Below are 27597 nucleotides of genomic sequence, written 5' to 3' on the forward strand. Positions count from 1 at the left end.
AGAAGTAATGTTAGTATATATTTTTCAAGTAACCTTACTCCAGTTTTATAAATCACATATAAGACCCCATATTGACTATGGGCTCATTGTATATGGTGCATGTGCAAAGACCCAGATGCAAAAAATTGAAACAACACAAAATGATATAATACGTCTCATATTTGGAATTAGGAAACCCACAAGCACCAAGTTTCTGCTTATGGAGAGTGGATTAACAACAATAAAAGATAGACGTAGCTTTCTCTTGATAAAACATCTTAAAAAAATTGAATCAAATAGCTCACACACATTACATAATTGGTTAAGAAATCCAGCCATGTATAGAGGTATTGCAGATGAGTATGCCAATATTCAAAAGAAGTTCCCTGTACCAGCAAAGTCTATTGCACCTACTTTCCCCCAATCCCCTCCATGGAATTGGTCATTTCCCATAATAAATACTAAATTTTCAAAATGGAATAAAGATTTAACCCCCATTGCTTTTGTCCAGAAAAAATTCGCAGAACTTAATACAATTACCTATAAAAATCACTTCCAAATATTTGTTGATGGGTCAAAAATTAATGAGAAGGTCTGCAATTGGTGTTTTCCTTCCTCAACTGAAAATTGCAATGGGAGAAAGGTTATTTAATAATTTATCTATAATGTCTGCTGAGTTAAATGCCATAATCATGGCATTAGAACACCTTAAGCAAAACCAACCTTTGATTGAAAATTCGATTAATATTATCATCTATTCCGACTCTTTATCAAGCCTTGAGTTGCTGGCCTCAGCTCCTCAACATTAGTTGGACATTGACACTTATCATTGTCTCAGTATTATTGATAATCTTGCTTCAAGTGGCATAAAAACTTACTTTCAGTACATTCCTAGCCACTCTGGTATAAGTGGTGATCATCAGGTTGATGAAATACCAAAAAATGCTATAAATATTGACCAGCCAAGTGGGAGACCAATCCCAATTAGAGATATTTACCGATGGAGGCTATCAGATATTAATTTTAATAAGATTAATCCTATCCTTTCCCCCTTTCCCAATAAGTGTCTTTCTAAAATGTATCATAGAATTCGTTCTGGAACAAAGGGACTAAATTTCCTTGCATTCTCATATAAGATTTCTAATTCAAGTGGTTCAATTCCCCTGTCCCCTCTTTGCAGGCATTGTAATATGAATAATGAAACAATTGACCATTGCCTATTTGAATGTAATATGCTGACGTCTGCACAACATACCTTGCTTTGTAAACTGTTAAAATACTTCAAACACCACAAAATCCCACTATCAGCCAAGAGCCTAGCCAACTGTACCTGCACATAGAGCATAGAAATCGACATCTATCATCTTATATTTGAACTCCTGGAGTCGAAAGATCTGCTGAAAGATATCTGAATGTATCTAATAAATATGAGGCTATCAAGCCAGTAGCTCTGTAGCCCACAGAGTGAAGCAAAAGGAAAAGGGCTAAATAGTGATACTGAAAAGCCTGCCTGCTGTAAAATAGAAGAAGAAGAAGTTGGGAGCTGTGGGTTCTGGGCGCTAATGTATTAATGAATTTGGGTTCTTTGGGCACTAGCGGCGCTGAGCTTTAAGGTATCGTTGGTAAGAAAATGAAGGATTGAAGATACGAATCAAAGGGGTGAAAGCACTGCATGGTAGTCCATATAGGCTACCCTCTTATAAATTCTGGAATTGGGATATTTGTAGTTCAAACCATAGACTACCATTGAAATTAGTTTATTAGCCTAGGCTACCTCAAACAAACTAGGCTATTGGTCTAGTTTGGGGTCAGAATAAATTGAGACATGATCTAACCTACCCTTGAATATTTAAACAGATAGGAAGTGACTAAACTATTGACCTAGTTTTGGATATAGTAGTACACGATAGATCTTTCCTTTTTTCATCAGTTTCATAGTTAAACCAGAGTCTCAACCAGTCAATTATTTTGTGCTAAAATACTTCATGACAATCTTGGTTTGTCATGGTTGCATGCATGGCTGAGTTTAACCATACCCAGTGGCTGACCTCAAACAGTCTATTTAGCTGATGCAGAAAAAGGGGATTCCACCCTTTGACTATTGGAAAAAATTATGGTAAATATCTACCAAATCATATTATTGAGTTAGGAATAAAGTGAATACACCATTCGATGCCTTTTTATATGCTGATTATGAATATAATAAGCATTTCTATCGGAGATGAATTTCAGCTCTCCCCCCACATATATACCTAACCCTGAATTGGCATATATAGGGGGGGGGGCTGAAATTTATTTTGGTAAAATTCTACTTTAGCTACTTTTGGCTATCTTGGGAAGGGGTTAGGTTAGGACAATGAGACTTTCAGGGATGGGTCTACAGGCTAAAGTATGTCCCGGGAAGGTATTTTGAAGTACCTACCTCCACTACTTCTCCCTCTAGAGGGTCATGAAATTTGCCTACATGACAGGTTTGACCCATTGACCCATTGAAATTTTGACAAAACAACATTTTACCTTAATTTTCAGTTATCAGTTTCTTTTTCTCTGGCTTTAGCTCTGAAAATGCAATTTCAGTTATTTGAGCAGAATTTTAAGACATATTAATAGTTTATTTTCAAAATTTAGGAAATGTATTGGAATATCTTAAAAACCTTATAAATTGGGATTGAACAAAGTTGTGAAGCTGAAAACAATTTTGTTGTACTTCAGTTAAGCAGAAGATCTATTTTGCAAGGTTTTTCTTTTATGACACACAGATTTTTAAAGGTCATCAAAGGTCGGGACCCTCTAGAGGGAGGTGGGTACTTCAAAATATCTTCCCAGGACATACTTTAGCCTGTAGAACCATCCCTGAAAGTTCCATTTTCTTAACCTAACCCCTTTCCAAGATAGTCAAAAGTAGCTAAAGGAGAATTTTACCTTCATTTCCAATAGAAATGCTTATTATATTCATAATCAGCATAAAAAAAGGAATCAAATGGTGTATTCACTTTAGTCCTGACTCAAGAATATGATTTGGTAGATATTTACCAAAATTACTTTATAAGCTTATATAGGATGGTACTATCCAATATCCTTATAATTAAAAACATTTTAGTCATCTAGTTGGAAAATTTGGCCCAACTGTATAGAAGAAATCTATATTTGCCAACTAGTTGACAATAAATGTTGCCCCAGCAAAACTTTCCTTTTCCAACTAGTTGACCAATAACTGGTCAATATCTACCAAATCATATTATTGATTTAGGACTAAAGTGAATACACCATTAAATGCCTTTTTTTTGCTGATTACAAATATATTAATAATTTCTATCAGAAATTAATTTCAGCCCCCCCCCCCCCTCTATATGCCAATTTGGAGTTAGGTCAGGTATAGCCTATATAGGGGCGGGGGCTGAAATTCATTTCTGATAGAAATGCTTATTATATTCGTAATCAGAATAAAAAAAGGCATCGAATGGTGTATTCACTTTATTCCTAACTCAATAATATGATTTGGTATATATTGACCATAACTTCTCCCCAGCAAAAATTAATTTTTCCAACTAGTTGACTAATAACTTCTCCCCAGCAAAACTTAAATTTGTCAACTAGTTGACATTAAATGTTGCCCCAGCAAAACTTTATTTTCCAACTAGTTGACTAATAACTTCTCCCAAGCAAAACTAGATTTTCCAGCTAGTTGACTAATAACTTCTCCCCAGCAAAAATTAATTTTGGTAAAGTTCTACCAAATCATATTATTGAGTTAGGAATGAAGTGAGTACACCATTTGATGCCTTTTTTTATGCTTATTACAAATATAATAATCATTTCTATCGGAAATGAATTTCAGCTCCCCCCCCCTATATATGCCAATTCAGGGTATATATTTCTACATTAGGGGGGGGGCAAATTTTGTTTCTGATCTAAATGGGAGGTAAGTTTAAACTTTATCCCCACCCTCCCTAATGTAGAAATATGTACCCTGAATTGGCATATATAGGGGGGCTGAAAATCATTTCCAATATAAATGATTATTATATTCATAATCAGCATAAAAAAAGGCATCAAATGGTGTATTCACTTTATTCCTAACTCAATAATATGATTTGGTAGAACTTTACCTTAATTTTGCCAACTAGCTGGAAACAAACATTGCCCCAGAAAACAATTCATTTTCCAACTAGTTGACTAGTAACTTCTCCCCAGAAAAAACTTAATTTTACCAAGTAGCTGGAAACAAACATAGCCCCAGAAAAGAATTCATTTTCCAACTCATAACTTCTCCTCTTGCAGGAAGTTCCAATTTCCTTTAAATCTTTCTTTGACATCCTCTCACCCCTGACAATGACAAACTGCTTTCATTTTAGCCCTAGACAGTTGTCCCAAAAGGCAAATCTTTGGCAATTTGCCATCCTTCATCTGCAGAATATGCCCTAGCCATCTCAACCTTTCTTTCATTATAGCCCTAGAAAGTAGGATTGAACCACATTTTTTGTAGAGCCTACTGTTTGAAATATGGCTAGTCAGCTGGATACCCAGAACAATCTGTAGGCAGTTTCTATGGAAAATATCTAGCAAATTGTCATCCACTCTTTTGGAATTTTCTTTTAGGTTTGTATATATTGATGGGATCATCAGGGAGTGAGGGTTGCTTTGTTGTCAGGATAGCAACTAATATATTGAAAAAGAGCATGAAATAGAAACATTGCTATTTTTATTTTATTAGCCTACTATGTTTTTTGACAAGTGCTGCTAAACTGAAATTTTCCATTATTTGGAAATTTGACTAATTTACCCTTCTATTCATAGAGATGTGTGCACTCACAGTTTCAAGTAGCCAAGCCTATAATAAATAGGCCAGGGTGAAAGCCTATTGAGAAAGTGGATTCTACCCTTTGACTATTGGGAAAAATTATTTTATAAGCTTATGTAGAATTTTACTATCAAATCTCCTTCTAACATCATTTATATACAATCCTAAAAAGGGCTTATCCCAGATTTCCCTCTCAATCACTCGGACTATGTGTCTTGGCTTTTTCTACAATTAATTAAAAAAAACTTTTTCCACAAAATAAGTTTTTCAAAGAAAAGTAAAGAACTCCATTAAACAAAAAATGAGCAAAAATAAAATCAAATAATCTACCAAGCATGAAACTACCACAAATCAGCATCAGTAAATAAATAAAACCCAAAATGAACAGAAATTACAATAAATAACCATATCAAACTTAAAATGAGCAGAAATTAACATAAGTTGGGTGCAAAACCCCTATGCCTTCCCAAGGCCAGAAAAAAATTTGCAATTTACTGAAAAAATATAAATGAATGTGCAGTATCAGTTTAATATACATATACTTATATTTAGTAATCAAAATGTTAATATTGTTTGATTTATTAAAGCTATAAAAGTAAAAACATTTTTTTTTTCAGCACAGTGCAAATTTTGTTCTGGCCTTGGGAAGGCATAGGGGTATTTCTCCCAACTTATGTTAATTTCTGCTCGTTTTGAGTTTGACTTGGTTATTTATTGTAATTTCTGCTTGTTTGGGTTTCGTTTATTTACCAATGCTAATTTGTGGTAGTTTCACGCTTGGTAGATTATTTTATTTTTGTATTTTTTGCTTAATGGAGTTCTTTACTTTGAAAAACTTATTTTGCGGAAAAAGTTTTTTTAATTAATTTCTGTTCATTTTTTATTGACATAGCCTTTTCAGGGAAAAAGAAAATAACACTTAAAATCTTTTTGTTTTCTTAGACTTTATAGTTTAGCCTGCTATTTGTATGCTGGAGAAAAATTTTCAGCAATTTTTAACAACATACACCCTTTTAAGAATATGGACACAAATAGTTCTGTTTAATTTAGTTTCATACCTCCTCTAGTTGACCTGAAATGGAAAACTTGATACCGTTTGCAAAAAAATCTGTTTACTCTCTTTGATAGCTTGGATACACTTATGCTATTTTGATTGGGTTAAATTTTAAGAGCAGAAGTAGCCCCAAATTTTGAACATATTACCCTCAGTTGTTCTTGGGATGCGGCTGAGATGCCTTATTGGGAATTAGCATTATCACAGTGCATTTTGATTTGATCTTAAGGCAACATTTAGTTTTTAAACATATTGGGCAAATGGGAGGGTGGGAGTGGAGGGGGGGTTAGTTGCCCTCCAATCACTTTCGACTATTAAAAGGGCTAAATGCCCTATTTTCAATCAAATGAGCCCCTTTCAAAGTTCCCTCAACAACTCCTTCAAAACAAAGTGCCCTGGTCTAAACAACAACAACAAAAAATATCACTAATTACTTTTGACTATTAAAAAGGGTACTAACCCTTTGAAATTCAAATCGAATGAGCCCTTTTTCAAGTTTCTACAACGAAGATTTCAATAAAAACCTTATATGCCCCCAGGGCATAACTTATAACCCTTGCCCTGAGGGTTGTGGGGGAGTGTCCTCCTCAAAAACATATTTTCTATCTCGAAATCAACTATGCTGAATAAAATGGCTAATAAAATTTTTTATTGGCGGTGTGGGGGGCAAGGAGGAGCTTGGGGGGGGGGCGAGGTGCACTCCAATCATTTTCGACAATTAAAACGGGCACTAGCCCTTTGAATTTCCAATTGAATGAGCTTTTTTTGAAGTTTCTACGATAATGCCTTTTATAAAAACCTTATATGCCCCCAGGGCATAACTTACAACCCTTGCTCTGAGGGTTGTGGGGGAGTGTTCTCCTTAAAACATAATTTCTTTCTGAAAATCAACTATGCTGAACAAAATGGCTATCTCAAAATTTTGATTGGATGTGTTTGGGGCAATGATGGGCGTGGGGGGGGGGGGGCTAGGTGCCCTCCAATCACTTTTGACTATTAAAAAGGGCGCTAGCCCTTTGAATTTTCTATCAAATGAGCCTGTATTAAACTTTCTACGACAACGCCTTCTATAAAAACCTTATATGTCCCAAGGGCATAACTTAAAACCCTTGCCCTGAGGGTTGTGGGGGATTTTCCTCCTCAAAAATATATTTTCTATCTGGAAATCAACTAGCCTATGCTTTACAATATGGCTATCTCAAAATTTTGATTGGATGGGCTTGGGGGGGGGGGGTTAGTTGCCCTCAAATCACTTTTGATTATTAAAAAGGGCACGAGCCCTTTGAATTTCCAATTGAATGAGCCCCTTTTGAAGTTTCTATGACAATGCCTTCTGTAAAAACCTTATATGGCTCAAGGGCATAACTTACAACCCTTGCCCTGAGGGGTTTGGGGGAGTGTCCTCCTCAAAAATATATTTTCTATTTGGAAATCAACTATGGTGAACAAAATGGCTGTCTCAAAATTTGTATTGGATGTGTTTGGGAGAAAGATGGGCTTGAATTTCCAATCGAATGAGCCTGTTTTGAAGTTTCTACGACAACACCTTCTATAAAAACCTTATATGCCCCTAGGGCATAACTTAAAACCCTTGCCCTGAGGGCTACAGGGGAGTGTCCTCCTTAAAAATATACTTTCTATTTAAAAATCAACTATGCTGAACAAAATGGCTACCATATCTAAAAATTTTGATTGGATGGGTTTGGGGGAATGATGGGCATGCGGAGGGGGGCTAGTTGCCCTCCAATCACTTTTGAATATTAAAATGGACACTAGACCTTTGAATTTCCAATCGATCCAGCCTTTTTTTTTAATTTTATGACATTGCCTTCTATAAAAACCTTATATGCCCCCAGTGCATAATTTAAAACCCTTGCCCTGAGGGCTGTGCGGTAGTGTCCTCCTCAAAAACATATTTTCTATCTGGAAATCAACTATGCTGAACAAAATGGTTATCTCAAAATTTTGATCGGATGTGTTTGGTGGAATGATGCACGTGGGGGGGGGGGGGCTAGTTGCCCTCCCATCACTTTCGACTATTGAAAAGGGTAGTAGCTCTTCGAATTTCCAGTCGAATGAGCCTTTTTTGTAGTTTTTACAACAACGTCTTCTATAAAAAACCTTATATGCCCCCAGGGCATAACTTAAAACCTTTGCCCAGAGGGTTGTGGGGGAGTGTCCTCCTCAAAAACATATTTTCTAGCTGGAAATCAACTACGCTGAACAAAATGGCTATCTAAAAATTTTGATTGGATGTTTTTGGGGGAATGATGGGCATGGGGGGGGGAGGCGAGTTGCCCTCCAATCACTTTCGACTATTAAAAAGGGCACTAGAACTCTCAATTTTTCAATCAAATGAGCCCCTTTTGAAGTTTTTACGACGACCCCTTCCATATAAAGTGCCCTGCTCTAAAGGAAAAAATAATAAATAGTACATTGTTCTTATATGCTCCCAGGGCATAACTTAAACCCTTGCCCTGAGGGTTGTGGGGGAGTGTCCTCCTCAAAAAATATTTTCTGTCCGGAAAATCAACTATGCTGAATAAAATGGCTATCTCAAAATTTTGATTTGATGTGTTTTGGGGAATGATGGGGGTGGTGGCTAGTTGCCCTCCAATCACTTTCGACTATAAAAAAGGGCACTAGCCACTCCAATTTCCAATCGAATGAGTCCTTTTCGAAGTTTCTACATCAACTCCTTTGATACCAAGTGCCCAGGTATGGAGAAAAAAAACACATTGTGCCCACATTATTCTTTACTTAGGCAGCACTAGCATGCTGATTATGATTAGCCATGTCTTGATGCCTACTGCAAAATACTTGATTTTCAATTCATGTGTTGCTGGAAACAAACATTGCCCCAGAAAGTAATTCATTTTGCAACTAGTTGACTAATAACTTCTCCCCAGCAACACTTGATTTTGCCAACTAGCTGGAAACAAACATTGCCCCAGAAAACAGTTCATTTTCAAACTAGTTGACTAATATTTTTTTTTATATATATTTTTGATTGGTTTCTTCAGTGGTTTCTTCAAATCGGTTCTTCAGTGCTTGGGTGTATTTAAAGAAATTACATTGAATTTTGACATTTGTTTTTACCTAGCTTTGGGTAGCCTAGCATATAGCCTGAACCTGTTTGGTTTCATTGCCTGATTTAATTGATATATAATGTCCAGCAAAGCTAAAAGAAAACATATTAGCCCAATTAAAGGCAATGACAAATGTGCTGCCATTTTTACAGAACTGGATGAAGGGTCCTCTGCTATTGACTATTTGTGAGAAGTGGATTTGTGGTGAATGTCTGGATCTGTCCCCTGGAGAATATAAATTATTAACTAAGATGATGCAATCCCTTACATGGTCATGGTCATGTCCAGCCTGAAAAGTTAACCCTCCCCCTCCCCCCTCTAGTGAGCAAGCTATAATAAATAAATTAGCATCTGTAATAGATAATTCCTTGAAATCTTTCAGGGAAGATCTTAAGCAGGAGTTTTTCACCAATAGTCGGTTGACACAAACTCTATCCCAACTGAGAAATGACATAAAAAGTACCATTTCTGCCCAAGTTAGCAATATTGCAAACAGGGTGTCACATATTTAAAATTCATTACAATCAGTTCACTCTACTTTAACAGTTCAGGACCTAGTGGTATCTACAATGTCCTCTAAGTTGTCTCAACTTCTGTCTGCCCAATTATCTGATGTTCGTCTGATAGCGCGTTCAGAGCACCAGCATTTTGAAAGACATCTTAATATTGTTGCTTATGGTATCCCCCCAGACTGATGATGCAGTTTTCCTGTATAATTATCTGTTACGCAATTATGGAGCTTACATTGGTGCCCCCCAGCCCAAGTAAAAAGACTTTCTAATAGCCATCAACTATCTGGTAGCCGTCCCCTTCCTCTTCTCTTCTCTGTACCATCAACTGAATTTAGAAAGCAAATTATATGGAAATCCTTTGAAACAAAAGGATCAATTAGTTTTATGGAGATAGTCCTAAGGAAGATCACATAAGCACAAAGCTCTAGTTGAGGAGCTGAAATGCAGAAAAGCTAAGGGAGAAGCAGATTTGATAATTCATAATGGTGCCATCATTAAAAAAACTTTCCAGTTGGAGCGATCCCCCGGACCACTCCAATGTCCCATTAATGTATGTGCCTCCTTCCACCTTTAATAATTGTTTAAATGCTTATGGACTTACATCACCTAATTCTGTCTGTCAATGGTCTAGAAGTGAACACAATAACAATAGTTCCCTTTCTGATGCTGACACTTCTTTTGTTTCTTCAACAACAACTTGCTTAACTGATGTTTCTTCTTTGTTGTTTCATAGTGCTGTATCCAACAACCTTACCAGTCCTTTAGTTCCTGCATCCTCTTGGATTCTAACCTCTCAGGGAATGAGATTCCTTAGCTCCAATGTTGATAGCCTCCCTAATAAGCCTTCTGAACTTTCCTTTCGTATGAAATCTGAAGGACTGGGTGTTGCTGCAATTACAGAAGTTTCACCAAAAAATACCTTGTCAGTTTTAAATCCAGACGAAATCAAAATTGATGATTACTAACTATTTTCAAATCGGAATTCCCCACTTTGCCACCAAGGAGTGTGCCTTTTTAAAAGAGATGGACTAAATGTTAGTCTCATTCAATTCAATTCTCTGAATTCTGATGGAATTGAGTCTGTGTGGATTAAATTACACAATCAAAGAACTTAGATTGTAGTGGGTGTTCTTTATAGAAGCCCCAGTATTCCGTGTGTTATGGACTCTGAATCTAATTTGGCTGCCATGTTGTTTCACATGATGACCAATTTTGCCAGCTACGATCTTGTCCTTATGGGGGACTTTAATCTTTCTGAAATCCAATGGATTGATGGATCAGTTTTTTGTAATAGAGATTCTTCTTTTTTGTCTGCCCTCTCTGACAATAACCTCTGTCAAACAATCTCACAACCAACTTGTTACAGGGAAGGTCAAGTCTCCAACATTCTTGATCTGGTTCTACTCAGTAACCCTGACCTTCTTATTAAGAATGTTATAACCACACCCGTTGGTAACAGTGGCCATGTTGTAATTATTTCAGAGTTATGTCTACCTACCATTCAGCCTTCCTCTAAGCAACAAAAGTATGTAAATTACTAAATAGTCTCTGAAAAACTTGCCAAAGTCAACTGGAAAAGGCTTAGTACTGATGATATCGAGGAGAGTTGGTCAAATGTAAAAATGGAAATTCTAAATGCTGAAAAGTCATGCACCAGAATTTTTCAGGGAAAACAGGCAAAAAGTTTACCTTTTTTAACTACTAAAATTAGTAAGCTAATCAATAGAAAACATAGAGCATGACACCGCTATAGAAAAAATAAGACCACAGAAAATTATCTAGTCTTCAAATCCTTTCATAATCAAACAATGAACCAAATAAGGTGTTGAAGAGAAGGTTTGAGGAAAAACTGGCAGAGGAAATTAAGGTTAACCCTAAATCTTTCTGGCGTTTTGCCACTCAAAAATATAGCAGCAGACGCACAATCCCAGATATCCTGCATGATAGTGAATCAGTTGCTGATCCTGAACTGAAAGTTGAAATTTTCAATCAATATTTCTCTTCTGTTTTTTTTTGTCCAGCCCCAGTATTGTATATCCTACACCTCCCTTATATGATGTATCATGTAATATGGAACCAATTCTGAATACAGATTCTTTGGTTCTAAAGGAACTGACATCCCTCAAACTGAATAAATCTGCTGGCCCAGATTGCATTCACCCTTGTATCCTACACAAATGTCATACAGTTTTGTGTCAACCTCTTTCCCTACTGTTTAAATTATCATTAAATCTTTCTAGACTACCTCAGGATTGGAAAACTACACATATTATTCCTATTTTTAAAAAATGTAGAAAGGACCTTGTTGAAAATTATTGACCCATCAGCATGACATTAGCAGTTTTTAAGGTTCTTGAAAGAATAATTAATTCTGCAGTTGTTAAACACCTTGAAGCAAATAATGTTTTACACAGTTCCCAACATGGCTTTCGTTCTGGAAGATCTGTTGACACAAATCTCCTTGAATCATAGGATCACATCACCATGTTGCTTGATATTGGGGTTCCTGCTGACATGATTCTGCTTGACTTTTCTAAAGCTTTTGAAAAAGTGTGTCACAATCGACTTGCAATTAAATTGTGCACAGTTAAGCTTGAAGAGAAATCCCTGCTCTGGATCCTTGATTTTCTTTATTCGCGAAACTAATGTGTTCAGTCTTCTTCTTCTAATTCGCAGCAGGCGGGCTATTCAGTTGATACTATTTAGCCCTTTTCTTATTGCTTCACTCTGTGGGCTACAGAGCTACTGGCTTGGTTGTATCTTATTTATTAGATATTCTCAGATATCTTTCAGTAGATCTTTCGACTCAAGGAGTTCAAATATAAGATTATAGATATCGATTTCTGTGCTCTGTGTGCAGGTATAGTTGGCTAGGCTCTTGGCTGATAGTGAGATTTTGTGGTATTTGAAGTATTTTAACAGTTTACACAGCAAGGTATGTTGTGCAGACGTCAGCATATTACATTCAAGTAGGCAATGGTCAATTGTTTCATTATTCATATTACAATGCCTGCAAAGAGAGGACAGGGGAATTGAGCCACTTGAATTAGAAATCTTATATGAGAATGCAAGAAAATTTAGTCCATTTGTTCCAGAACGAATTCTATGATAAATTTTAGAAAGGTACTTCTTGGGAAAGGGGGAAAGGATAGGATTAATCTTATTGAAATTAATATCTGATAGCCTCCATCGGTAAATATCTCTAATTGGGATTGGTCTCCCACTTGGCTGGTCAATATTTATAGCATTTTTTGCTATTTCATCAACCTGATAATTACCACTTATGCCAGAGTGGCTAGGAATATACTGAAAATGAGTTCTTATGCCACTTGAAGCAAGATTATCTATAATACTGAGACAATGATAAGTGTCAATGTCCAACTTATATTGAGGAGCTGAGGCCAACAACTCAAGGCTTGATAGAGAGTCGGAATATATGATATATTATTTGAATTTCCAATCAAAGGTTGGTTTTCCTTAAAGTTTTCTAATGCCATGACATTATAGATAAATTATTATGTAGTCTCTCACCCATTGCAATTTTCAGGTGAGGAAGGAAGACACCACTTGCAACCTTCTCATTCATTTGCAACCTTCTCATCTCATTCATTCAGAAAAAATGTTTATCCTTGATTAGCAGAGCACTAAGGCAACCTATCAAAATGAAAAGGCTTTCCCTTCTTTTTATGCTTCTAAAAATTTCACCCTGGTTAATGACAAACAAGAAAGGAGCTTTTTTGCACATATCAAATCTTAAGTCATAATGTGCTCTGGTGAAAATTTATTATGATTTGGGTAAAATTGTAATTTAGCTAATGTTTGTTATCTTAGAAAGGAGTTAGGTTAGGAAAATGAAATGGTATAAATTCACACCAGTACTGGTCATAAGAAGACATGTTAAGAAAACAATTCTTACTTCATAATATGCAAAATTATCCTAGGTAACATAAATCATATTTTTCAATATTTTGTTTATTCTCCAAGTCTTGAAAATTATTCAAAACAAACACGCAAGAACCATCTAGATAAGCTAGCCTAGATTTATTAATATCAGCCTATTTATATCTTTTTGGTAGATGGCAGTAATGGTATTTCACTTTGCTGCATAGAATGTAAAATGGAAAAATGCAATCAAATTTGTTTATTTTTCACAGTTTTGTTAAAAATAATTATACAACAGTGAAAATAGTGTTGATACAGGTGCTTCTCCTGGAAAATATATTAACTAGGATTATTATGCATATTATGAAGTAAGAATTGTTTTCTGAATATGCCTCCTTATAACCAGTACTGGTTGTAATTTTATACCAATGAAACTTAAAAGTGAAACCTGGCAGAACAGATCTGCTGCTTAACTAAAGTACAAAAAACTGTTTTCTGCTTCACAACTTTGCCAAATCCCTATTTATAAAGTTTCAAAGATCTGCAAATGCATTTCCTAAGTTCAGAAAAAAAACATTGATATGGCATATAACTTGACTCAAATATCAGGAATTGCATTTTCAGAACTAAAACCAGAGAGTAAGAAACTGATAACTGAAAATTAGGGTAAAATTTTGTTTTGTCAAAATTTCAATAGGTAGGCAATAGCCTAGACCCTTCAGGTAGTGAAATTTCGCAGAAGAGGGCTAACATTGAAGCTTGGCAATACCCTCCCAGGGTATGTTTTTGGCCCTGGATTCATTACTGAAAGTTTCATTTTCATAACCTAACCCCTTTCCAAGATAGCAAAAAATAGCCACACTAGAATTTTACAATTGTAGTGAAGACAGTTATTTAGCTGTATTTATTGCAAAGTTTAGCAGTGTAATAATGACCCCTTGGAAGAATAAGCTAATGCATTTTCCAAAATAATAATTTGATCTTTTCTGAGATGTTTTCTTATCCATATATGCTCAAAATATATTTATCTTTATGCACATCAGTGATTGTAAATATAATCATGTCTTGATTTATTGAGCTTGTAAAATTGTAGCCAACCATTTTGGACTGGAACTCACTAGAGCCCAGAGTAGTGGCTGTATTCAAGACTGACAAAATTTTTGCTTTTAAATTTTACAGAATATTTCTAGATTAAAAGTCTTGAGAAAGTATAATCCCTTAGCACTTCTGTGTATCAGCTATATAGTGAGACAAGCTTCTTCTCGGATAAATTCAATGACCCAAAATATAATTATAATTATAAAGCTATAATTATAATTATAATTATATAATTATAATTATAATTATAATTATAAAATTATAATAATTATAATTATAATTATAATATAATTATAAAGCTGCTCAGGTTTTCCACTAAAATCTGGTGAAAAACTACTTGGTTATTGTTTAGAAATGTTACTACAAGGGTAGTATCTAGAATTTTTTTTTTTTGGGGGGGGGGGGTACAAAAAAAGTTAAAAAACACCACAAAATTTGATCCACAATCATTTTTGTTGTGTTTTTTATGAGTTAGATAAACATTTTTTTTATTGGGGGGAGGGGAGTTTAGACCCCTCCCTCCTAATCAGAGATAAAATTTCCCTGGAAAATCTTACATCAAGAATGGTTAGTGTAAGTAACTCCTGTTTTATTCAACAAACAGGAAAAATTCACTTCAATCATGACTTTTACTTTTCCAGAGAAATATTGCTAAAAAAATTCAAAGTTATCAACAAATAATGCAGTAATATCTTCATCAATTCTTTGACCAGGTGTGGTTAATTTTCCATCTAGAACTTTAACAACACAAGAACAATCAGTACTTGAAAAGGGTCCAAAATTTTGTTTTAAATCTGATAAAGTTCCCATGGAAGATATTATCTCTAGAATAGAAACATCTTTGCATAAAAACGCAAGCCCAATTAAAGATGTTAGCTTAGTAAGAGATTCTACCATGAAAACCCTTTCTAATTTTGTGTTGAAACCAGAATTTCCTAGTACAACCATCAAAGACATAAGAATTCTAAAAAACTTAAAAAAGGATGGCTCAATTACCATTATAAAAGCAGATAAGAGTAACACTTCAGTTGTGATGAATACTGAGGACTGTGAGTCAAAATTAAGGATTTTGCTAAATGATGAAAAACACAACAAGCTATCATATAATCCAACAGACTCTTTAGAAATAAGTTTAGGAACAAATTAAAGGGTTTGAAGGATGAAGGAAAAATTACACCTTAACTTTATTACAAATGCCTGCGATGCAGTTCTGTGTGCCCTAAATTATATCAACTTCCTAAATCCATAACCTAAACCTACCATTATAACCAATTGTGTCAAGTACAAGGTCACCAACAAGTGTTTTGAGCAAGGGTGTCAATCTGTAAACCTCCTTTGTTTACACAAATTTAGTGCATTAAGCATTCTTATAATTTGGTTGAAAAACTGAAAAAAGTAGAAATTTCTTCAAGTTCTTTGACTTCAAGCTTTGACATTGTATCAATGTACGCAAATATTGATGTAGAAGCAGTTAAAACTCTTCTAGAAACAAAGCTATTAAGAAATTTGGACTTGATTAGTGGTAAAACAGATTTGGAAGTTGCTGTAATTATGCATTTAGAAAAGTTGCGCAATAAGTTCTCTTATTTTTTTTCTGATTCAGAAAGGAATTTTTCGAACAAGTAAATGTTTTACTGATGGGGGCCCCTTTATCTCCATTATTAGCTAATATTTTTGTGGAAAGTATTGAACCAATTGCATTAGATTCCTATCTCTCTAGGGCTATAATTTGAGGTGGCTAGGGCACGTTGTGCGGATGAAGGATGACAGATTGCCGAAGATTGTTCTTTTCGGCCAACCATCTAGGGCTAAACGGAAAGCAGGTCGTCCCCGTCTGGGGTGGGAGGACGTCATAAAGAAAGATTTAAAGGAAATGGGAACTTCGTGGGCGGTGTAAAAAGGGAGGCTTTGAATAGTATGGGGTGGAGGAGGAGCGTGCGTAGCTGTGTTGGCCTCAGGCGGCTTGGTGCTGTGGTGAGTTGTTAGTAGTAATAGTAGGATACGTTTTGGGGCGTGTCATATGGATGACATAACATCAGTATGAGATTATAGGGAGGAGGATTTAAAAGGATTTTTGTAACATCTTAATTGTTTTTTTTGGGGGGGGGAGTTAAAGTTTAGTTTTGAATTAGAAGAAAATGGGAAACTTTTTTTTCTTGATGTTTTACTTTTAGAAAAGGAAAATAGTCTGGATTTTAAAAGTTACAGAAAACCAACTAAACAATAGATTTTTGCCATATAGCTCCAGTCACACTTGCCAAGTAAAAATTGGTTTGATCATTTCTTTAACTGACCAGATCCTTAGTATCTGTCCTCCAAATTTTTTGAGGAGGAGTTATCTTTTCTAAGAAAAATACTAATAAGTAACATGCATCCAGAGTGGCTAGTTAACCAGACTTTTTCAAAAAGAATAAAAACGTTTCTAGATATTTCTAAGGAAGGCTTGGACAACTCGGGGAAAGGATGTTTTGTTCCTTACCATATGTACCCAGGCTGAGTGAAAAACTTGAAAGAATTTTACAGAGTAATGGTGTAAAGGTAGCTTTAAAGAGTAATAATACTTAGGGTAGTTTTCTAAATTCTGGAAAGGACCTAACTTCATTGGGGGAACAAAGTGGGTTCTATCATATCCCATGCACTTGCTGAAGCTCATATGTGGGATGTACTAACCAGAATTTGGAAATGAGAATCTTACAGCATAAATACTCTATTTCATTGGCTTTAAAGTAAAGTTCCAAGTCTAAAGATTTCACTTCAGCCCTTTTGGGACATATTTTTAATTTCGCAGAGCATTTTATTTTGTTTGATAATGACTCTTTGATTTCTAGGGACTGGAGTTTAAAGCAAATTTTTCACAAATCTTTTGAAATTAAGAAAATCTTATTCAGGAATAGAGCTTTAAATCATGACACAGGTGAATTTGGTTTGAACTCTACAATAATTTACCAAAATCTGATAGAGTAAAGTTCAATTCAACCAATATAGTTAACCTCAGTCCAATTGTTAGTTCTTTCAACATTAATGAACTGGACCCAAGAAGGTCAAAGAGACTAGCTTCTGCTTTTGCTTTGGAAAGAATTAGATAATTAAGCAATATGTAGTTTCATTTTATTTCATATATAAATTATTGTTTTCAATTGTTTTAGTTTAGTTTTACTACTGATGTCAGTCACTGCATATGTGACCAAAATATCTAGTATTTTGTAAATTGTATCACTGTTTGTGAAATTTATCACTGTTTATTACAAGGATTTTATCCCTATCTGAACTTTTGTTTATCATCATGGAAAGGCAGTGTGATCTCCGAAATTATCTACATTGTAAATGCAATGCAATGAAAACTTTTTTGAAATATGCCTGATCATCATATTTCAATGACTGGGCATGAGTCTATAGTTAGCAGCTTGCATCTAAGGGTCTTCGGTGGTGCATACAAAAACTAAATTGGACAATTTTGATTTAAGAATTATTGCAAATTATGAAAGGATTTGTTCAATATTTTTAGAGACAGAATTATTATCAAGCTAACTATATTATAAATTGAAATGGAATTTTAAACGTTTGAAAGATAAAAACCTGCACTGAGTTGCCTTTGAATTTCTAATTGTAGAGTACTTTCTTAATTCTCACCTTTAGTACCTATAATGTCTGTGATTTAGAATACTTATTTATATGTTTCAATCTATTTCAGAAAATTTGTGTCATTCAAGGATTTAGCCACTATTTCTGAAATGGAGCAAAAAGAATTTTGTTTAAAGTGGAACAACTACCTGGATGTATTTCATAGAGCATTTTTATCTCTATTGAACAGTGAGCACTTCACAGATGTCACCCTATCATGTGATAGTCAAAGCATCAAATGTCACCAACTTGTTCTCTCATCTTGTAGTTCCTACTTTGAAACACTGCTTCTCGGGATTTCACACTCCCATCCTATTATTATTCTAAAGGATGTTAAATTTAATGATTTACTAGCTTTGGTGAAATTTATGTATACAGGTGAAGTGACTGTTCCACAAGCTCAAGCTAGTTCATTAACAAAAGTGGCTGAAATGCTTAAAGTTAAAGGTATTGGTTATCCTGATGAAATATGTAACCAAATACAGAAACCTAGATATCCCTATCTAAACACTCAAATGACCCAACCTGCTGCAAAGGGAAACAGAGTTGATAGAACCTCTCCAAACAGCTTCTTGGCTGAGGATTCTTCCAGTAATCTAGAACCTCCTGTAGCAGATACCTCAAATGATAAGTTGGTAAACTATCCTACTGAAACTAGTCCCTCTGCTTATAAAACAGATATTGCTGCATGCAATTTACTGGTAAGTTTTTTTGTTTTTTTTATTGAAGTTTACTTTGTTCAAAGTCAAGTGACCAAACGATGGTTATGTATTTAATTTTATTTCAATTTCAGGAAGAAACTAGGTTAAAGGCAAAAGGAAATATAATACTTGTGGAAAGCCTTGACACTAGAATTGCCTTCACATAGAAAATACCTTTGGTTAGAGATTTATTAACTTGACAGCCAAGAAGTACAAAGAATAAGCTCTGATTTTGCTATTACGGTATTTTCTTTACCTTGAATCACACATGCCAGTGATAAGGACAAGTCCTGTGAATGCTGGTCAATGATAATGATGATTCTAGTATCTGGACCTTTCTTTTTTTGTATTCTGGTTATGTTTAGTTCAAAGTGTCAATAGGCTCTCCTGGTGCTCCCTAATCTTTTCCAAAATTACTTAAATTTAATTTTTGCTCCTACTAGACAATTAAGAGGAGTTTAATTAATTAAGAGGAGAGTAATTAATTAAGAGGAGTTTAACAAAATTATAATCAAAGTCCTTAGACTGCAGATTACAATAGAATGAATACTTATATTTTGAGGAATGGTGTGAGATGTAAGATTTGAGGTTGGGGTCCTCAGATTTTCTAAAAAAAAAATCCTCTGAAAAGATTTAAGAACTTAGCTTACTGACTATTAAAAAAGGGTCTATAGATACTCTGAGTCAATGAACATTGATAAACTATACTAAACCAAACATTAGGTTTAAGAAAAGAAAATTCTTTCAATGTTTTTTCTTCACAAGATAAACTGATGTTGGCTAGAAATGGGAATTGCCAAACATGTATGTACATGATCCATTTAAGCTTTTGACTAAAACATACAAATCCAGAATACTTGTTTGAAACAAACCCAATATAGTAAAAAAACTTACTCTCTAGGTTCCTGGTTTTTCAGTTGGGTGAACCTTGATAAGTTTGTAATGTTAACTCCTTAAGAGACAGTTTTCAGTTCAAGAATTTTTCATATTCTATAGTTCACAGTTTTGGCCTTTTTCAGTTCTGTTAGAAATCTACCAGAATATCTTTCTACTGCATAGATTAAAATTACAAAAAAACTGCATTTTCAGGTCACCTTTTTCCCTTGTTTATTTAATGTGGGAACAAGGCATTAAACTTTTTTTTTTTTTTTTTTTTTTTTTTTTTCAAAGGCTCCTGTCCATGTGTAAATTTGTTGTATTTTTAAAAACTTTTTAATTTCACGCCCTTGAAAATTCTAAAATAAGGACTAGGCTAAATTATTTATTCATTTCTCTATGGTCGATGTGTCCTGGCAAATTTGCTGTGGCATAGACAGTCACATCAAGTATTTCTTTGGAATAACTATTTTCATCCACAGTTTATTAATTTGAAAAAGATATTCACATTATACATTTTGTAATAGAAACTGCTGAGCTATCAGAATCCGTCTGCATTGTGCTAAGCAAGATAAAGTAAAGTCTATCAAAAGAAATGTCCAATTATCTCATGTCTATCAGATCTATCTATCAGTTCATAAAATATCTAATTTGGATGGAAAATTACATTTTGCCCTCATCTTTAAATTTATCCTTTGGTAACATTTATTTTTTTTGTATTTTTTTTTTCCCAGCAAGTCAAAGATGAATATGCTGGAGACGATGGAGAACATTTTGAATATGGCAGTGAAAAAGTAAGTATTTGGTTTCTTTTATTACTTTTTAGATTTTTTTCAAAAACGCATGATTGATCATAGCTTTTTATTTGAAACAAGTCTTTCTCTATTTGGCTAACTGGTAGCTTTCTTTCTGTTTTTAGATTTGCAATAAGAATAGTTAAGGATGACTTTATCTGTTTATGTTCACTAAAAATAAATGTCTGGCTTAAACCACAAATAACTTCTTGGGTTAACCACACCCCTACTGAGGTATTTCCAGTAGGCAAACCACAAACTCCACCTGGTTCATTCAACTCAAGTGTTGGACAAAAACAAGGTCCAGTTTGTCAGATACGTGTCTTTTTCTCAAATTTGGCTGTTTTTTTTTATCATCGTTGTTAAAATATTCTAATTACCTAAAAAGAAGAAATGACATTTTTCTTTTTTTGATAAAATAATTAATTAGTTTATAAGGTATTTAGTTGTAGCTGCAAATAATCATGTTTACTGCAGTAGCCAATGGCAGTGGGTTTTCCCAGCAAGGAAAGCCCATATAATATGAGCTATATTAGTTGCCAACTTGCCTGCAAGTCCTGTGGATATAGTGAATATTTTGGTCTGCAATACCCTTCAAATGGCTCACAAAACTGATAGACTGTCTGAATTATCCCTACTAATTTTATTTATTAGTCTCAGTTCTAACCTAGGATTATACACTATTGTTTAGAAATGAATATAATTATTATTTACGAATTTTAAAAAGTTGTGTCAGCTTTGCCTCTCACAAAGACTATGTGTCTTGGCTTTACTCTAATTAGGCTCTCAAGTGTTTGATCACTTTGATCGAGCTTTCACTACTAGGGCCTGACCAATGTTGATTTTCGGGGTCTAATATCAATACTGTTATATTAGTATTTTACCAATACGATATGAATATAACCCGCCCATAAATTCTCCTCTGAAATCAAAATATACCTAAAGCTTAAACCCTGCATTATCTGCCAAAATTCATACTCACATGTTTCTCTCTGGTCTATTACACACCAAAGAACAGCCTCAATAATTTACTGTAGTTTCTAAATATTGCAAAAACGATTTATTTATAAAAACTTTGGTAAAATAATTAAGCCAAATAAATTAGTCTAGACGGTAAAACTATTTTAAGCTGATTTGGTTCTTAAACAAAAATACGTGAAAATCTGAACAAAAAAATGTGAGATATTTATTGAAATTGATTATTCAAAACTCAAATTTCAAGAGGACGAATTTGTATTTCGGTCATTCACATATTAATGTCAAATTTCTACATTCCTATAATATGGTTTCTTACTAACGCATCCATGCTAGGCACACTGGATACAGGAGTGCAGCTTGAGTTTTAAGTTTGGAGAAGGGTTCAAAGAATTTGTGAACAAAATTGTCCTGTATGTTGATAAATGCAGACACATAAGGTAAATAGGCAAATTTTGAAGCCTTGGGCGCAGTTACATGGTGCTATCACATTTAAACATAGACTATGATTGTCATTACCTAATGACTGACTGCATCTGATTGTGACCAAGGCTGCAATTACTTGTGACTGCAAGTGATGCTATTTGCGACTGAGGCTATTGCCATTGCTACTTTTAATACTGTGCCCAAATCTATTGAACTAAGCCAAACAAGTTCAAGTAATCCTAGTTGTTAAAATGTTGTAAATGCAATCACTCAGGAATAGATTTAAGTTGAAACTTTCAGGAAAAGTTCAATGGGATGGATATACAGGCGAATTAAAAGAAATTATTACACATCCGAATTGTCAAAAGGGCGTCTGTGCAAAATTCTGGGAACAGCTTTGGGTATTACGTTAGGACATTTGGAGCATGAAGTTGGAGAGGGTTAACTAAATCAAGCAAAACTTTTTGCATTGGTGTAGGGATAATTATTATCTGACTAGGCGCAGGAATTTGAATTTTTCAGGGGATAGTGACGAAGATATGGGACTAAATCAAACAGACTATACGCATCCAGGTTTTTAAAAGGGCACATATGCAGTATCTCAGAAATATTTGAGGGTATTAAGTTGAAGCTTTATGGGCATGTTGAAGAGGATGATGAATTAAATAAATAAAAAAAACACTGTGCATCCAAGTTGTCAAAAAGACATTAGAATATTTCAGAAAGGGCTAAATTTATTTTCTCAAAGATAGTGTTTTTCACTTTTTTGTTGTTGATTTTACAACAAAAAACGCCTAGCTCTAGGTTCATCATTAAATAGTTAAGGCTAATCAACTGTAAGTAAGGAGCGAATCACGCAATTAGTATTAAGCGGGTAGGGACTTCTAGTCTTGTTATTGTGAATTTTGTATATTTTTCGTTTGTTATGCAAAATGTTGCTGTTACATGTCTTAGTACAAGTGGAAACTATCTTCATTTTTCTCTGAACTTAAACCATGAAGTTTATGCTTGAGTATTCTTATTTTTGTTAATATTTAGAATGTCAATGTTTATAAGAATATTTATTGATATTAATGTTTAAATTTTTTTATCAGCCTCTGTTTTATTCCTATTTTGCACCTCCTATTTCTGAAGCTAATATGCGTTTTCAAATCTTTGTGCAAGTGTGTTGTGCTCTTCAACTTGGAATTACATGTATGTTCCTTTATTCTCCTTAGCGTAGTGTGGAATTTTGAGTATAGTGGGACCTTTTTAGCGTTTTACACTGAAGAATAGGATTAAAGAGCTGTCAAGGCACGCATATTTGCGCACAGTTGATAGGATACGCTTTTCCCTTTTCTGTGTAAAAATGAATAAGTGCATCAGATGGAATTTTGATAAATTCTTTGATAAAACTGGTTCTAAGATTAAAGGAAGACTTCTGTTTATTCTTTTATGGATATATTTGTGCCTGCCGTATCTTTGTTATAACGTGGTTGTTTTGAGGGCGGGTTTTTTATATTTGTTTTATATACGTATTTTTTCATAATCTAAATTGACATCAATAATAATAGGATTGAGATTACTAAAAGAGGCGTGATTACGTGTTTGAAATTCAAGTCTATCCCAACTCTAAATATTTGTCCATATTTCCGTGTGTATTTTTTCTTTTTTTTTTAAGCTCGTTGTGAATCGGATTTTGGAAAGAACAGAGATAATGTTAAACGCAAGCTTAAATTTGCTAGGTTAGTATTTCATATTTTAAGTAAAGAGCAAAGGAAGCAATATGTTCTATTTGTTCTTCCCTTTTTTGTTTGTTAATTCTGATTAGAATTTAAGAAATAATAGTAATGACTTGCTTTAACCCATTACACTCTTTTATTAAACCTGATCTTTTGCTTAAACCTTCCTTCACTTGGTACCCAAAGGAATAATGAAGGTTCCCAAAGAAATTAATATAAAAAATACAGATTTTATAAATTTTCCATTGTAATATTATGCCCCATACATAACATATTTTTCACATTTCCAATTATAATACTATGCACTGTACTATACATAACACCTAGGGGTTTATGTCAAATTTTTATGATTTTATATATCATATTTGTTTATTATTATAATAATATTATGCACTCTGTGGCTTAAGAGGGTTATATTATATTTTTTATTACAGAAAATATTAAAAAAAAATCTTATTGTAATAATTTAGTTTCACTGAATAATCGATAGTATATTTTATCCAATATTGACACGTCTAATGCTTAATATATTAAAATACTGATTAAAGTTTAACTGTGAAGATTCACACCTGCTTTCAATATTTTTCATCTTTCTTATTTTATCTAAATTTCTATAGATGATATATATATATATATATATATATATATATATATATATATATATATATATATATATATATATATATATATATATATATATATATATATATATATATATATATATATATATATATATATATATATATATATATATATATATATATATATGTATATATATATATATATATATATATATATATATATATATATATATATATATATATATGGATATATATATATATATATATATATATATATATATATATATATATATATATATATATATATATATATATATATATATATATATATATATATATATATATATATATATATAGTATATATATGTATGTATATATATATAGTGTGATATATATATATATATATATATATATATATATATATATATATATATATATATATATATATATATATATATATATATACATATATATATATATTTATTTATGCCCGCTTACAGTGGAGAAATGGAGAAAAAAAAAGCGGAGTACAAAATGAAACAAAAAAAGAAGAAAAACATGTTCAACACTAAAAATTAAATACAGGTACTTCATTCACAGAAACAGTTGAGTCAGCGGTGAGTCGTAGAGTTTACTGAGGGATCGTCTTGAGGCTCTCCGTTCTAGATCAATCACCTTGGTTGATGGATCAAGGATTCCATATATGGATGATATCTCCGTGTTAGAAAATCTCAGTGGAAGTCCCAGCAAAAATTTTGCAAATCTGTAGTACGTGGTTCGTATTTTTCGACGCTCGGTGAGGGACAACATTTCCCACAAGGGTGATATATACCAGATGGCAGGAGAGACGACAGCGTTGAATAGTTTTGACTTAATAAAACGATTAAATGACCACTTGCATGTGACAGCTTTTCCATATGCTGAGCGGATAGATTTACAGACTGATTCAGCCAACAAGCCTCTAGTTGACCTAGGCGTCTGGCCATACGTGATACCAAGGTAATTTAGGAACTGGGACTGCTGGATTCTGATACCGTCAAAAACAAGATTGGAATCGATCGAGTTGGTGCCACTAAAAACGATAAATTCGGTTTTCTCTATGTTGTCTCGTAGTCCTATTCTTCTGTATAGGGTCACTAAAAGACAAAGATTCTCTTGTAGACCCCTCAGCGTGCTGCTTAGGAGCAACAAGTCATCTGCATAAGAAATGAAACTTAGATCCAAGCCCTCCAAAAAGAAGGTCCCACGAACGAATCTAGTTACAGAGTAAATCGCAGAATTAAAGATGATAGGGCTTAGAGCAGATCCTTGCCGAACTCCTTTGAAGAGCCGAATGGGTTCAGAAAGCTTTTGCTTGTGGTGACCGGTGATTTTTTCCCATCCCAAAGCTAGACGAATATGCTTGTGGGAGTACCAGTCATGGAGAACAAGGACAATGTGGGGGTCGACTCCTGAATCTAAGAGGCACCACAGTGCCTGCGATTGGACGACAGAATCGAACGCAGCGGAAATGTCGACACTGCAGGCAAAGAGTGGCTCTTTAACTAAAGATGTAGACCTCATTATTCTTCTTAGTAGCCGATGGGCGTGTCCACAGCCCAACCCATTTCTGAATCCAAGTTGTTTGTCTCCCATTAGAGCGTGCGACGTAGTATGGGACAACAGTACCTTCTCAAATAATTTACTGATAACCGATGAAACGTGATTGGTCTGTAGCTTTTACAAAGCAAGGGATCTCGATTCTTTTTCAGAATATTGGATGTGCGGCAACCATGAAAGTTGGCAGGTGTGAGTCCCTGCTCGATGCTCATTTGGAATAGTAAGGCTAAGTACTCATGTAGACGTTCTGTGCCGTGCTGTAAGTGCCTCGGAGTGATCCCATCGAGCCCTGGAGACTTGTTCTTTTTCAATTTTCTCACAATTATCTCAATATGCCATTTGGAAACAATGAAATCAGTGTGGCGGAGTTTTGCGCTGATTAATTGTCTATCTAACTCAGATTTATATACGGAGTCCAGCTCGTTGGGTGGTGGCGCAAACACGTCCTTGTAATGGTTTACCCAACTTTCATCGGGAATGGGGCTTTGCACATCAGCGTCGGCCCTTTTAGATTGAAATCGCTTCAATAAGATGTTTGGGTCACTCCTGCAATCACAAGACAACTTCTCCACTTGCTGGATTTGCATATTCTCGACAGTACGCTTGAATTCTTTTTTGGCATGTCGAAAGCACTGAAAAACTACTCCAGAGCGGGGTTTGTCGCAGTCCGTCCACAATTCGTACCAGAACTTGGATCTCTTCTTGGCAAACTTGATATTTGGGTTATCCCATCCCTTTTTACGAGTGTTGGGGTACACTTTTGCCACTGGAACAGCGGCAGATTCCGCAAGCTTCATCGAATGAACAATTTCGGAGCAAAAGATGTTCAGGGCTCGTCTGTCTTCATTTTGGCCATGAGTAAGCAGGTGGAACGGTACTTTGATTTTAGCAAGAGTTGAGTCAAGAATTTCTTTGTACAAGGACTGATCTATCCTTTGCCATTCACTCTTGATAAACCATGATCGCCCGGGGCACCGCTTGTAGGTGGAGACTGGTACCATTAAGCTAATCCCAATGTGATCGCTACAATTGTGTTCCGAATCAACAATGGCTTTAATCCCGGTCGGAAGTAGGAAATTTACGAAAAAGTGATCGATATCTGATGTAGCCAGTGATGCGCTGTGGACAAACGTGAAGGACTGGGATTTTGGAGCCGGGGCCACATCGTCTCGCAGACACTCCCTGTATATGTTGAAAAAAACGATCATCATCTAGAATCCGACAGTTTAAGTCCCCACAGATAATAATCTTTTCTAACTTATACTGTTCAGTCAACCTCCTAAGTCTCACACAAGCCTTCGTATAATGCCTTTCTGAGTGGACATCACGATAATTTGTAGGGAGGTACACTGATATGACTATAAAGCCATTTGGACCAGGAACTCTGATCGCAGAAAAATAATCGCATGAATCAATTAGCGTGCATTGCAAATTGGAGTCTGCAATGATCAAGATTCCACCACTCGGCCTTCCAACTGAGCTGCTGCGGATAGCAAGCTGTAAAAAATAGTCCTTTCCTGGAAATCCGTCAAGGATTGCTGAATGATCGGCTGTTACCAAATGTTCCTGAATGCATATTATGCTATGCTTGGTTACTAGATCACTTTAAAAGAGACAGCTTGTGTGGAGCGTGCCCGTATATATTTCTGCTATAAAGCGAAATAGTTGCATTCATTGCTTACGTTTGTTTGAACTAGCCTGTAATTGTCTTTTATAAACCGGGCATTGCGCGCTATAACATGGATGCTTTCCAGAGCAATTAGCACATTTAGTGTCACGGACACATGGATTGTCTTTAGGGTTTTCGTGATCGCCGGAGCACCTGGAACACTTCGCATTGTTAGGGCAATCTCGTTGCAAGTGGTCAAACTTTTGGCATTTAAAACAC

The 27597-nt window shown here is 34.7% G+C and overlaps 1 protein-coding gene across 6 annotated transcripts in view; it reads left to right on the forward strand.

Annotated features, from left to right (window-relative positions):
• Window positions 1–27597, forward strand: part of LOC148941623 (uncharacterized) — a 171070-nt gene that overhangs the window by 108571 nt on the left and 34902 nt on the right. For 2 of the 6 annotated variants that reach the window (XR_016143279.1, XM_089104360.1), the window contains exons 1-3: window positions 15823–16389; window positions 18107–18737; window positions 20348–20407. Coding sequence is in view for 5 of the 6 variants with exons in the window: in XM_089104360.1 (XP_088960486.1) it covers window positions 18147–18737; window positions 20348–20407 (651 nt within the window). In the remaining variant the exon portion in view is untranslated. Of the gene's footprint in view, window positions 1–1563; window positions 1602–12858; window positions 12872–15819; window positions 16390–18106; window positions 18738–20347; window positions 20408–27597 lie in introns of those variants that run through there. The other 4 variants (XM_089104358.1, XM_089104359.1, XM_089104357.1 and 1 more) reach the window with 4 other exon arrangements.

This window comes from Artemia sp. Qi Xiang Cuo, chromosome 18 (assembly GCF_049724085.1).
Source record: "Artemia sp. Qi Xiang Cuo chromosome 18, ASM4972408v1, whole genome shotgun sequence".
Lineage (NCBI taxonomy): Eukaryota > Metazoa > Arthropoda > Branchiopoda > Anostraca > Artemiidae > Artemia > Artemia sp. Qi Xiang Cuo.